This window comes from Diabrotica undecimpunctata, chromosome 10 (assembly GCF_040954645.1).
Source record: "Diabrotica undecimpunctata isolate CICGRU chromosome 10, icDiaUnde3, whole genome shotgun sequence".
Lineage (NCBI taxonomy): Eukaryota > Metazoa > Arthropoda > Insecta > Coleoptera > Chrysomelidae > Diabrotica > Diabrotica undecimpunctata.
Window position 1 is genome coordinate 68,139,525 of NC_092812.1, and position 15,773 is coordinate 68,155,297.

General features: G+C 32.1%; 1 protein-coding gene across 1 annotated transcript in view; it reads right to left on the minus strand.

The window, feature by feature from the left end:
• The window catches only part of Nup188 (nuclear pore complex protein Nup188), a 37,856-nt gene that overhangs the window by 20,157 nt on the left and 1,926 nt on the right, over window positions 1-15,773 (minus strand). Inside the window, exons 2-6 of the mRNA XM_072546483.1 lie at window positions 14,371-14,599; window positions 6,256-6,845; window positions 5,966-6,197; window positions 3,968-4,231; window positions 959-1,645 (exon numbers count right to left, since the gene is read on the minus strand). Coding sequence (XP_072402584.1) covers window positions 959-1,645; window positions 3,968-4,231; window positions 5,966-6,197; window positions 6,256-6,845; window positions 14,371-14,599 — 2,002 coding nt within the window. The remainder of the gene's footprint in view (window positions 1-958; window positions 1,646-3,967; window positions 4,232-5,965; window positions 6,198-6,255; window positions 6,846-14,370; window positions 14,600-15,773) is intronic.

Genomic DNA, 15,773 nt, shown 5'->3' on the forward strand with positions numbered 1-15,773 from the left:
TGTGTATTATGCATTGGTTTATTCATATATGGCCTATAATGTTGTCTTGTGGGGAAACTCTAGAAACTCTTCTAGAGTTTTTATAACTCAAAACAGAATTCTTAGATTGATATTCAATATTGATAATAGACAATCATGTCGTAAATATTTTATTGAACACAGACTGTTGACTTTTCATGCTTTATATATTTATAAGTGTATTATTTACGTCAAAACTAAATTTCAAAATTTTACCCTCAACTCTTTCATAATTACCCGACAAGACACGGGAGGTTGATAAGCGTGTGTAAACACTCCACAACTCTCTTTGAAACTAGCCCTGATTTTGCAGGATCTAAATTTTACAATTGTTTGCCACTTAATATAAGAAATGAAAATAATATTCAAAAATTCAAAAATAAATTAAAAGCATGCTTGATCCAATTATGCGTTTACAACCTAAATGATTATTTTGACTTAATAAAAGACTACAGGGAATGAGGACCGACGGGTTCAGGGACGCTCTATATCGCATATCTTTTTTTTTATTTATTTTGTTTTATGTAATTGTCCTATATAACTTGTTGATCATGCTTTATGTACTATATGACTTGTCCTATCACAATGTGATCTGATGGGATTAATAAAGAATATTCTATTCTATTCTATTGGCTTATACTTTTAATTTATTCTTGATAGGCGAAGAACTACCCCAGAATAGAAACGACATTTATCAGCAGTCTATGCAAGAATAAATGCTTGTACGGAAGGATTGTACGAATCACCAAGGAGTTAGTGTAACCAACTCAAAATTATTTTGCAATAAAAATATTGTGAACAATATAAAAATTCCACAATAATAGTTTCAGAACCAAGTAAAAAAATGTGTGAAAACTATCAAAATAATGGACACAGGTACTGGAGAAAAGAGGTAAAATATCAAATATTATTACTAAAAATTGTAGAGAATAACACTTACTTTAACCATATAATTCAGGAGCTCCAAATACTCCACCAATAATTGATGCGTATCTTTAAATTCTTCTTCTTTTAAGGCTTGAATGAGGTAGCTTTTGGTTGAAAGTTGCCAGAACAAAGCATCCTTGTGTTCCCTATTATAATGTGTCACCACTGGCATAAACTTCTTCCTGTGATCAATTGGAAACGCTTCCATAAAGTCGAGAAAACCCATTTTGACCAATGTTGAGTTTATCGAAAAATATAGTAAAAGAAGTTCAAAATCCATCTTCTCTCCTTCACAAAATTTAGCAGGAACTAGATTTAATCTAGATACAAGAGTTTTAAGTTCAACATCTTTTTTATATTCACCCTTATAATTCTTTATGTAATGATGTATGAACTGATAACCTGCTACAACAAGCTTTTTGAGATTTGTAAAAACTATAGGTGGTGTAAGGCCAAAACGGGAAGAATGTAACGATTTTATATATTGTTCTAAAAGTAGGAAAAAACTAAAAGGGTACTTGATTTGTACCAAATCAATATCTCTACATCTGAATCTCTGGATAACGGTACCAAAGGGTATCATAAACAATTTACTGTCTGTGAATAATGGTAGTTCTTCATTCAATGTGGAAATATCTTCGTGTCTTTTCCAAACGTTTTCAGACAGAAACGTTGGAAGATGTTTCAATAATGCCACAATCTGAAAATAAAAAGGATATAGTGAATTATTTCTTTCAAAATATAAAACGAAATATTTATTAAAGATTAGTTGTAAAGAGAAGTTTTCCATATGGGAAAATATAAAACGAAATATTTATTAAAGATTAGTTGTAAAGAGAAAGTTTTCCATATGCCTTGGAATAATAATTCATTATTTCTATTTCGAGGGAATATTATTGCTGGACGAAGTAATTGAACCTCAGCATTTACACAGAGAACACGGGATAAATCTGATAAAATGGTCCTCTAATATATTTCTCATAATTTTCATAAAACCGCCGTTTAGCTTTCTTTATTATATGCAGTACTACTAGCGCCACCTATTTAGGAAGCTGTAAAGATGTGCGAAGCATCATATGCTAGTTTTAATATAACCTATAAAAACACATGTAATTGATTGCCTAGTCTAATTAGCCAAAGCATACAGATTAACTTTCAGTAAAGAAATCAAAATACTCTTAGGTTTATAAACGTTTAAACGTTTAAACTAAATATAAATTTGGTGTCAATTTAAAGCTAATTTTTAAAGCGAGAGGCTTTAATAAAGACGCAGTCGCTAAGTTTTCATTCCTTTTAGATGAAATACAAAATAAAATAACATGAATCCTATAAGAATATATAACATGGATGAGTCTGGTAGCCAGACGGTGCCTAGCAAACTGTCCAAAATTTTAGCACATAAAGGGCGAAAACAGGTCAGTTTTCTAACAAGCACTGAAAGGGGACAAAAGTTACAGTTGTTCTCTGTGTAAATGCTGCGGATCAATTCATTCCTCCAGCAACAATATTCCCTCTCAAAAGTAATAATGAATTATTTTAAGGCACCCAATACGGAACCCTTTCTCTTTACAACGAATCTGTATACATGAAATCTGACATCTACATTCTGTTCTTAAAGCAGTTTCAACAACAACAGTGTTAAGTTGAAAATAAGGGCCTATTATTTCTTGATGTTCATTCAAGCCACAAGTCCAACGAAACTATAGAATACTATAGAGAAAATAGCATTATAATGCAGTCGTTTCCTCCACATTGCACGCACAAGATGCAGTCATTGGATGTGGCAGTATTTTGACCACTAATGGCGCATTTTATTGAGAATGTTATTTTATAGGTTAAAATTAACCCTGGAAAAGTCGTATCTCTGTATAATATAGCTAGCTTGTTTGGAAAAGCATGTCGAAGAGCTGCCATACTTAACAACGGACTCAGTGGATTTGAGATAACAAGCATCTCTCCCTTTAATCCGAACATAGTCCAAGATTGGAAATTTAAACCATCGTGTACAACTGATCGATCTATAGTGTAAAATTAAATCGCTGATCTCATGCATGAACAAAGAACTCCTTCTCCACAAAGAGATACTTCTTCGCTTCCAAGTACTTAACCTATAAGGAAAAGAAAAATTGTTAATATATTTTCATCAGACGAGTTAGAGGAATGACGATGTTCAGATGATATCAGTCTTTTTGGAAACAGTCTGGAGAATTATCAGGAAATGAAACTTTATTCACTGCAGCTTCAAATTCGAAAGTTGTTGCTTCAAACCATAAAATTGACATATAGAAGTTAGCACTTCAGAACAGAAAAGTGGCATTGAAAGAAATGAAATTCCATCATCGCTGGAGAATACTTTTGTAACTCCATATGATATATCTCCACTACCTCAGACACCTCCTCAGGCAAGGAGTTCAAGACCTTCGCCAGGATCAACTGTTTTCATCTCCACACCAAATTATCTTTTGAAGAAGCAAAAACACCAAAGCCAACTTCACAAGCAGCTAGGAAAGCTGTAAGCAGAAAGGTGTTTAGAAAAAAGAATGAAAAGAGATATGGTGATGATGAAGACGACGCTGCCCGTATATTTTGCTCTGAATTATTCAGTAAATTGCAGGCGAAGGAGGTTTGGATTAAGTGCAATGAGAACAATAAATGGTCTCATTTATTTTGTGCGAGTGTAAATGGAAAGGAGAAATTTTATATTTGGGATTTTTGTAAATAGAAATGTTTTGGGGTCATTTTACCATATGGGTGGGGTCATTATACCATAACCATGGCGTAGAACGGTCCATTTAGAGCTTTCCAAAAATAATGGCATTTTTCTTTTAGCTGCATACGTAGATACAATTGTTTCAAAGAAATACATTTTGTTATATCCCTCTTATTGTTTAATTAAACTGTACTTTTTGCCCCACTTTCTCCTAATAAATTTCTAATCTCTGGAATGAAGAAGTTATTTTTACTCCTCAGCATGGGCAAATTTTTAAAATAATGATTCTATTTACTTGTTAAAATTACTTACCGATGCACATTTCTCTGGAATAGATAATAAAGACTTGGAAAGCTCCAAAAATGGTTCATACATATATGGAAAACATTCCAACGCAGCCGCATAAATTGGTTCAAATATTTCTACATTATCTGCTCCTTTTATTTGTACAATTACTGACAGTATTTCGGGAATTCCTTCTTGTTCATAAATAGTCTGGTAATCACTATAGATGTCTGTACTCTGGGTCAGCAAAAAGTTTACAGCATCCGCCATTATAATTTCAGCTTTAGTTCCCTGCAACAAAGAAATATTTATATTTCATATCTACAAATAAGCCTATCAATGTAAGCTAAAAATGTATATGCTTTTATATTTTTTTTATTTGTTACATTTATGCTAGTCAGTTTTGATATTACCAGCCTTTTCACAAACGTGCCTTTGGAAAAAACTTTAAAAATAATAAGGGCCAAATTAGAAAGGGGTGATACAATGATAGTCCAGGCGGTATCTGTTTAAAATAATCATTTTTGGGTGTGAAGCATATAACGCAGTTTTTTTATAAATCTCTTCAAAATATTACTAAGAATGATAATTTCACTATGCGTGAGTTGTAAAATATGGGCTTAACTTTGTATTAACCCATTAATGCCCAAGGGTTCATTAAAGACCCACGAACTAAAAATAAATCTAGTATAGGCTGTGATTTACAGATGTGTAGATATTGTTACGTAAAAATATGAGTCATATTAAAAACCTGTAAACATGTTTTATTCACTAGTATGTTCTAGATTCTACGACCCTTCAACCAGCTGGTAGAAATTCCAAGTAATAAAAAACCCGTCCATTCGAAAGTTCCGGAAATACGCCTGTGCATTCGAGGCAAAACCAGGTCAATTGAGATCAACATCCATGGGGTTCGAGAAACAACTGTTTTCGTATAAATATGACGGAACTTTCATTGTGAAGACAGTTAATTAGGAAGACTCGCGCCCGCGGTTTAATTGTAAAAATTAAAATAAGAACAATATAATAAATTAGTAAAGAATTCATAAATAAAATAGAATAAATATAAATTAATAAAGACATAACAATATTTCTAAGTCTTTATTAGGTGTTCTTGTAAATATCTGGTTTGATGTTTATTGTTTTTCCCATAATATTTAGAAATGATAAGCTACTGTTTGTTGCTGGATCGTTAACGACACCTTGGGCACTCGTAGAACTATTTTACAATTTTGATATTTTTTAGGAAAAATCAACTTTAAGTCGCTGAACTGTTTAGAGGCAACCGAGAATATTAACGATGATAATATTCCAATATTGCCAGAAGGCATATATATCTTTCCTCCCGACAATGAAGGCGGAAATACCGACTGTGACTCAGAAGACGACGAAAATAATGATGTAAACCATCTAAGTATCCGCCAACTTTGAGGGAAGGTTGTATCGGGAACCGGTGGAAATATATAAGCACCCAAATAATTATAATCGGATAGAAGGACTGAAAATTAACAAGACATGGATACCAATATTAAAATCCACAAACACCTTTCCCGCCAAATATGAAGAAAGAGAAGCTACTACAAACGAAGACACGCCCCCTCAAGCCGAAACCAGTGGAGGGGAGGCGAGTGGGAAATATAAATCTTTCCTCCGTAGTACAACGCGGCGTCATTTTCAGGTTGCAAGCGAAGCAGTAACATCTCCAGAAGATGCCAACCCCTAGTGTTGGCGAAACGTCGAGAACTAATTTCAGAAGACAACGGCCTAAAAGCCCGAACAAACAGTTTAACAAGTTAGCTCTACCTTCCTTAGAGAGCATTTTCGGACTAGGTGAATTGAGTTAACTTGTCTTAAAATTATCTGAGGAATCTCCGGTCTTCGTTTGTCAGGAGAATTTCTGGACACCCTGTATAATGTAAAATTTATGAAATATAATAATGTAAAACACGGACCATACACCCTAGTCCTATATGGCCTGTTAAAATAAATATTTTTATAGATATCGTATAACAAATATGTCCTTACCTGAAACATATTATGTTTCATGACCTTATAGAGAGATTTAAAAATCCGTTTCTTCAAAACAACCTCAATATCTACAAAAATTCCCCTTTTTTCATTATCTGTATTTTCTCTAGAAGTAAGTTTGAATAATGACCAAGTATAAAAAACAATATCATCGTTTCCTGGTCTTTTGAGAAAGTCCAGCATTTCTTCCAGAGCTGGTTCAAATTTTTTCAATAGTTCCGGTATTTTCCTAAAAATTGAGTATATTGTATACTGGAAAATAGTAAAATTATGATAACTGTACTTACCAAACCTTCTGAAACAGGGCTAAAACCAAAACAATTTCAGCATTTTTTATTTCCACTAAATCATCCTTTCTAGATATTTTTGAAGCACCTGAATACAAAGGAGCTCTACCAAAAAAATGTCTGATACAAATAGAAAGAACTTTTTCGATATCTCCCGACACTGGTTTATAATGAGGTAACATATCCATCAATATAAACGCCATTTCTACTTGTTCCCTGTTATTTCTATGAATCCATTCTTTCAAAAGATCTTCCGTAACTAAATGACTTGATTGCTTACTGATTTCTTTCGTCACTTCTTGAAATGATTCAACAGACATCTTCCACAATTTAGACATATCAACAGCATTTATAAATGCCTGAAACTTTTTATGGTGCCTATCAGACTTATTGTCGGCATTTTCTAAAATATGCCTCAAGGTTTTTAACAGGAACAATCTTTCTAACGAGTAAAAATCCCATATACGCTCAATTAAGATATCAAGTTTTGAATTAAACCTAATTATATTCTTCAATTCATCTCGTTTCCCATGGTATTCATATACTAGAAAGTTGCAAATCGTATCCCAAGTCTGATTTGAAGACAAATTCTAAAAAAAGAACACATATTATAAATAATATAAATATAAAAAATATTTAAATTTATTCGAATTATAAGCTGCTTTTGAGCAAACTTCATGTTTTCGTTTTAGAAAAAACTCAAAAAAACTATTTTTTTCCAAGTATAAAGCGAAAAAACCGAATATACAATTTCGTTAATTTTCGTACAGCATAAAGATATAATCCTAAGAAATACTTATGCATTTTTTGAAAATTTTTGAATGTACAATTTTGCCACAATAGGAAAAATAATATGTTCCGGCTTATAATAAAGCTACCGGTAAGAAACCGGACCAAATTTTAATAACAACATACATAAAACTATAAAAGTGGAAAATATTTGTAATAAAACATTGAATATTTTTTCCTAAACATATGAAAAATCTCGTTAAACAAGAATTATATCTTGAACAGCCGTCATCAAATTGTGTTGTGGAGAGGTGGAACCTACTCATATTTGTTAATTTAGCTGGATCACCACCAGCAATAGAGACTGATATACTTATTGAATGTTTTTTTTTTAAGTGAAAGCATGCAAAACCTTCAATATGCAACCTTCATTGGTGTGGAATAAAACAAAATACTTAATAAGTACAAGAGATTGACCAACAGAAATAATAATAGGTGAAAACAAATCCCAGAGGGTTAATTACTTTAAATACTTGGGGGTGTAAGTGGAGGGTGAAAATGGAAGGAGTGCAGAAATAAGCGAAAGAATTAAAGCGGGAAGCGGGGTATTTTGGAAATATCACCCACTAAAAACCTGAGCAAAAAAACAAAGACAAAAATATATTGAGCAGCAATTAGACCGATGATAGCTTACGGAGCGGAAGTAATGTATCTTACGAAAAAATATGAAGAAAAACTAAGAATTATTGAAAGAAAAATTATGAGAATAGACGGCCCAATAAAGACAGTACTAGGAGAATATAGAAGACTAATAAACCATGAAATAAGAAATATAACCGAAAACGAAGACAGTAAAATTTATTACTGCACAAAGACTGATATGGTTTGGACACATACAAAGAAGAGAAGAAGGCGGCACTAATTGGGAAGATAAAAAACCAGAAACAAGTAATAAACAGACCAAAAGGAAGACATTTTCGCATGTTTTAAATAACATTTTTGACGATTGAACATTTACCTAAATGTAATTCCCAGTAAGATATTAAATAATACCAGATCATTTAATTTCTAACCATCAACAAAAATGTAATATATGATGACAATTATGAATTTGATTGTAACACGATCTTCACAGATATCGCCGACTTAGTACATAAATATTTCTTTATCGATTACAGTATTTAGATAACATGAGTCATTTATCAAAGGTAAGTGTAGATGGAACCTTATTTTTCTAATAACAATATATTCTTGCAAAGGCATTACTTCGATTGTTTGGTAAACCTATATTATACGTCACAAAAATCATTAAAACATGCTCGTTAATAAATTCACTGTATAAATACGATATATTATATTTCTATTTCAATAAAATAAATCGAAAACTTGTTGACCACGGCTGATTGACACAGCATAGCAGTAAAATATTATACATAAAGATATTGTAAAAGATATCTTCGCTTACTTGGTCTACTAGCAATAAAGTTATCATTACATTCTTTAGGTATTTGATAAAATTACTGTCTGCACAATTTGGCAACTCAGCCAATGGATGTAAAGATAGAAAACTGTAATTTATATTAGGTCATCATGTAGAAATCTACAATTAAATTGAAAATTTTACCACAGCAGCATGCCGCAGTAGAGCCATCTTTAGGATAGGAAACAAATTAAGGGTACAGATCAACCTTCATATCTATGAAACCAACTTTTTAAATTCAGTTCCTATTGCATTCAGCATATATATATATATATATATATATATATATATATATATATATATATATATATATATATATATATATATATATGATTGTTAAAGTTTTATAAGTAGTGCCATAGGGTGGACATTGTTCACCATTCAATTGGTTCATAAATGACATGTGATAGTCATGAATCGCTTGTTTTGATTTTTGATGATGATATCAAATTATATAGATATACAGGAAGATTTATCGTGATAAAAATACTTCACGGGGATACTTCAACAGACTGTGGTACTGGTACCAAGTTAATAATTTAAAGTTAAATAGACATAAATGATGTCACAAAGTTTTTTTACAGGCAATAAAACATATTAATCGAACTATACTATAAATAATATTCCTTTAAACTATAACGGTCAAGTTAGAGACCTTGGTGGGACTTTTAATCAGAATCTTAACACTCTATGGGGCGCGCACGTGTATTTTTTACACGTTTAATAGAAAAACTCTAACTCTAGTCTAAAAATTGAACCGTCATCAATCTAACGATATCTTCGCGTCCACGATATGCAGATAGAAGAGATACGATATTGCGTATGTGACGCATACCGGGCTAAGTCAATTAAGTCAGCAACAGAGTCATCTCAAATTCCTAATCTATCTCTTTCTTTCGTGTCTTCAATGTCAAACGTGGTTTTCTTTCAAAGACTTTCAAATTTGCAGATGTCAAAATCCTTTTAAATGATGCCCTTAACAACATTACTAGGAAAGAGAGAGAGAAATGGATAAACTGTGTGAAGCATGTGCACAATACAGTAAAAAAAAAGTTCTGGGAACTTGATAATATTATTGAGGTCATGGTTGAACCGTTGATTATGTAAGTTGGTTGTAATAGTGACAGTTCCAGTTTTTCCTAATTGTTTTTAACATCAAGGTAAGCCATCTTGGTAGCCACTTTTTTTCCTTAGCTATAAAACAAAAGTCGAACGATTTTTTTGGCATATGAGCCTCGTTTGTTTGTATTTATTTTCATAATTATCCCACTAATCTCAATTATTATTTGTAAACCGTTTTTATAAAAAATAATGCGTAACATACATTTGCCTCAAGTTTGATTTATTATTTTGATCTAACTTCACCAGACTGATTAACGAAAATAGAAACACAAAATATAAAGTGTTTGAAAAAAAAAAGGTATTTTAATTGTCATTGTCATGGATTTAAAACTTACGTAGCAGAATAAAACACTATAACACCGGCTGAGGCCGTGGATGCATCTTTATCGTTCGAAATCTCTTCCAATACTAATTTCATGCTGTACAGCTGTGTACAGTGTTGTCAGTTGATTTAATATTAGTATTTGCTTTAAAAATACAAACAAAAAATTGTATAATGAATATCTGTTCCCAAGCTTATGACATATGGGATGAGAAAAACATTTATTTCCGTCTTTGTAAGTGCATTAAAGCGCTCAACAGAAGCGTTAAGAAAAATATTCGAAAAGACCTCAGAGGTTATAGAACAAACCAGATTCTTGAAACCATAGAGAACAATAAGAACATGAAAGTACTAAAAACATGTAAATCCACTGACAGGAATAAAATCATAAAGATAAAAGACGACCGTGGAACATTGTGCTCGCATAAGGAAGAGATCGTTAGAGAAATCCGAAAATTTTATGAGAAGCTGTATACTTCTACTATTCCGACCCCGGTATACCAACAAAACATATCTTAAATGTGGGCTCAGAGGATCTCCCTGAAATAATAACATCGGAAATTAGAGCCGCCCTAAAACAAATGAAAAATGGGAAAACACCAGAAGATAAAATTACTTCAGAGATGCTAAAAATGGGAGGCACTGCATTAGAAGAGGCAATGGGAGCATTACTGAATAAATGCCTATTGGAAGAACAAATACCAAAAGCATGGGAAAATGCGGAAGTCATTCTACTCCACAAAAAAAGGGACGCCGCAAATATAGAAAACTACCGACCAATAAGCTTATTGTCACATCTGTACAAACTACTAACCCGAATAATAACAAATAGATTGACAGCTAAGCTAGATGCATACCAACCAGTGAAGCAAGCAGGCTTTCGTAAGGGTTTTAGCACTATCAATCAATTGCAAACAATCCGGACAGTTATTGAAAAAAACAATAGAGTACAACATACCACTACATATGGCATTTGTCGATTATCACAAAGCATTCGACAGTATCGAGAAATGGACTTTCTTAACAGCATTGGACGACGCCAGAGTAGATTCAAGATATGCTGCCCTCCTTAAGAATATATACGATGATGCTACTTTTCGCGTAAAAATAGATGATGATCTGGAAACTATAGAGTATAGACCTTGGCAAAGATGTGAGACAAGGCGACACCATCTCACCCAAGTTATTTACTTTGGCATTAGAAAATGTCTTCAAAAAACTAAATTGGGCCAAAAAGGGATTAAAAATAAATGGAGTATATCTTAACCATTTGCGTTTCGTAGACGACATAGTACTAATAAGCACAGATATCCATGAACTAAAATCAATGCTACAAGATTTAAATCACAAATCGAATCAAATAGGATTAAAAATGAATCTCGACAAAACAAAGATATTAAGCAGCAGCCTAGAAAACATCACGATAGATAACATCAATATAGAAAAGGTAGAACAATACATATATCTAGGACATGCAATCAACAACGAAAAGGAAAATCAAACCCTAGAAATTAAAAGAAGGACACAATTGTAATGGGCTGCTTTTGGTAAGTTGAGCTTCATTTTAAAAGACAGAAAAATCCCAATACACTTAAAACGAAAAACCTATGACACTTGTATACTACCAGTTGCAACTTATGGATTGGAAACTATGGCAATAACAAGAAAAATGGCAGAACAATTAAGAGTAACTCAACGGGCCATGGAGAGGGCCATGTTAAATATAAGCCTCAGAGACAAAATTCCTAACACCGAAATACGTCGAAGAACTAAAGTAACCGACATCATGGAAAAAATAGCGACATTGAGATGGCAATGGGTAGCACATGTAGCAAGACAAGACACCAACAGATGGTCTCATAAAGTGACATTCTGGAGACCTCGAGAAACAAAAAGAAGCGTGGGAAGACCCAAAAAGAGATGGATAGACGATATAACAGCTGTAGCTGGAAAGCAGTGGATGAGAATTTCAAAATATAGAAAAGCGTGGAAGCAATTGGAGGAGGCCTATGTCCAACAAAGGATAAATGAAGGCTGAAGAAGAATAAGAAGAAGAAGTGCATTAAATAAAAACGACCTATTATTTAAAAATATATATTCATAAATAAATCACTTAATTTTCGTAATACATATCCGAAGAAGGCGGAGAAAGCACTAAACCGCAGCCAATTAAAATATTTATAACCCCATACGCGTAAGTTTCGTTGTTTACTGGCACTATCACTTCTCGTTGGATAGATCTTAGGAAATTTTTCGTTTTCCCACAATTAGTCTACATTGGTAGGTGTTGCTTCTTCTTCTGATACGCCAAGTAACCTTCTAATAGTGATCACGTGATGTCTCACCTAGAGCATTTTATTTATGAACCACCTTTTCATTTGATCCTACACTAATTGTTTCGCTACTTCTAATCCAAACATATTGTTTTCGTTTATTTCTTTATTACCTTTAAAACATCGGTGTAGGATGTACAAATTCAACATTCACACAAACATTCAGTTTCATTACAGAAACTACTACTGTAGCTTTGACAACTTTCGCAATATAAGAAATCATTCACAATGTAGGAAATAAATCAGGGGATAAATGAGTTGATAGCCAATGTATGTGTATATTAAACTGTTTGCAAGATGATTGAATTAACTGGTTCTGGTTCCTGGTTTCAAAAACTTATAGTGAATCTCTTAAATATGAGTAAATTTTATAATTTTATACAAAAATAGCTATTAGCTTTTCTGTATAGTAAAATGCTGAGGTGATCGTCACAAAATTAGCTACACTAATAGTTGGAAGAGTTCCAATTACTCAAAGAGGTGAGTCCGTTATACAACATGTGAACTTTTCCACTTTTATTATAGTATTAATTCCTTGTGATTTTGAAAATTTCTAATAAACCACATTTATCACATGTGAAAGATAAATAGAGTAATGATGATAGTGCTGGAAAAATATGTGAAGAATCGATTGATAATTCAAATAAACATGAGTCTAAAATGCAAGTATCTTTGAATATTTTAAATAATTTTAATGAAGTCATAATTTGTTATTTTGAGTTTCTGTATTGAATCTAAAAAACAATAATTATTTGTGGCAACTTTACTGTTAATAAACTTATATTGAAGCGAAGCTTCTTTACTGGCGTTGTATTAATTTCTCTCTATAGTAAAATGCTGAGGCGAGCGTTACGAAATAGTTGGAAGAATTCATTTACTCGACGAGGAGAGATATACCTACTTTTTTTCAATTCTATTAGAATCTATAACAAAAACATTAACTAGCAGCGGTTTATGTACTTTCGAATGTACCAAAAATTGTTAGAATAATTAAACTTTGTAAATCGTTGATTGTAAAAAAATTGTAAAATAAAAAAAAAATTTAAAATTTAAAATACAGAAAATATGGTATAAAGCTTTGTGCTGGTCTACAGTACTGCATACAGTACAACTATTTATTTATAAGCTTTTTTAAAGTCCGGTAGATAGCGATCTATATATTAAATCACTAGGATCCATTTTAAAATTAATAAAACTATACTTTAAGTATTCAGATCTGTATTTAACTCTAAATTCAGAAAATTGCACTTAGACCCCTTTTATTCTATTAGTGTTGTTTGATTTAAGTATAAAAAATGTGACTTGGCAACATTGTGCGCAAGCTGTCAAAAATCATGAATGGTAGTGAAAAAATAACATGCAATTTGTGTGTATAAATAAACCCAAGCAGTTAGTTATTGCAGTGAACATTTTATGGTACAAATCTAACTTTGTTTAAGAATGTGTTAAAGATTAATGATCAAAGTGAGGATATCTGCATCCCAGAAAGAAGAATTGTAACATTGTAAGCTGTACAAATATATCTCATAATTGAGATATGAATAGGATAAAAAAGATGAAGTAAAAGATGAAATTTATGAAGAAGTAGAGACTTTGATGGAAGAGATCCCCACACAAAAGTGGGAAATAAGGGCATGTATAACAGGGGTGAAAGTAAGCATATGAATACAAATGATAAAAGATTGATTAGACTCGCAATGGAACAAAAGATAAAACTAATGCGAAAGGAACATAGAAAATTCCAGACTCAAACAGGGCAAATCAAATAGTCCATATATTAATTGAAGAAAAGTTCTCCAGTTTAATAATGAATATGAAAACGAAGTGACATGCTGAATGGACTCACTTTTTTGGGAGCCATAAACTAGTCATACCGCAGTAAATTGGCTTATTGTACATTTTACATGTAATTATCGTGCTCATTCCAGGTCTAGTGAAAGATCTTGTACAGGTCTAGTGAAAGGATACCAATTACCAAAGTTGCATAATGAAGCAAAATATATTTGCATTTATGTAATGTAACCATGTAATTACACTGTACTTAATTATACTTAATACTATTTACTTAATACAAAAATTAATATCTTAAAATAATATACTATACTATGAATATATTTATGACTTTATACCATTCTTCTACTCAAAGTATGAATGAAACTGCACATCTCATCATCAGACACTATTTCCTTGCATGAATAAGTGTCTTTCCAGTGTATAAAACTCTCTCTAGTATAGGGTTTGTATATTTGTAGAACATCTGTAATATTTTGCTTACAGATATCCATTACTTCTCTGACTACATATTCTGATACATGTTGTTCCTTTGGACCAATGATGGGATACACCCTCATCCATATCCTGCAAATATCAAGAAAAGTAAAAAATTGCACATTTTATTTTATGTTACATATAATGAATAGAAAATTAAAAACCTTACAAGTGAAAACTTATTTGCAAATATTAATTCCCTAGAAATAAAATGTAGGATAGAGAAAGCAAGATCTGCATTTCAAAAAATGGCTAAGTCATTCAAATGCCATGATTTATCAGTACCAATAAAAATCAGGTTACTATGATGTTATATCTTTCCTCTACTGTTGTATGGAGTTGAGTCGAGGACTCTCACAGATGCTACCTCCAAGAAAATTTAGGCTTTCGAAATGTGGCTTTATTGTGAATCCTGAAGATATTCTATACCAACCACATTACTAACCATAACTTTTATTTATTTATTTAGACACCTTACAAACACTATAGACTAATAGTAATTACATGTAAAGTGTTTAAGACAAAAAAAATACAATAAATGAATAAAAAAAAACAAACAATAATACAATACGAAAAAAATACAATAAACCCCTTACACCCAGTGCTGATGAGCAAGCAATGTCTTAAGTTCCCAGCTTTTTACATTAAATATATCCACATGAGTCAGTCTATTAGATACTTCATTACAAATTTTTAACATAGTGTTTATTGGTGATATGTTTCTATAGTAATTTGTAAAGAATAGATCTAGGTTAGTTATCCTTAACCTACTCTTGGGTACTCTAAAGTAAATAAACTCAATTAAACCACAGTTTGTGTACTTAATACTGTTAACAATCAAGTGTATGAACATAATGGCCTGACTGTTTCTTCTAGTGGCAAGTGACTGCAACTGAAATGAGTCTAACATTACCCTGTATGAGACCACATATGGATATTTCTTATTTTTCCTTATATATAGAAATCTTAAAAATCGTTTTTGCACTTTTTCAATCATTTCTGAGTTTTAAAATGCAGTAGGAGACCAGATGATTGAAGCATATTCCATATGGGATCTCACCAGGGCATTATAGAGTTTTATAATTGTTGACTTGTTGCAAAAAGGAAAATAGTTGTTAACGACAATAAAAACGGCCAAAATCAAATACCTTGGTCACATCATGAAGTACAGCAAAAGATATGGGTTGCTGCAATTAATTCTATAAGGAAAACGAGGACCAGGAAGGCGAAGGATTTCCTGGCTGAAAAGTCTATGTATGTCATC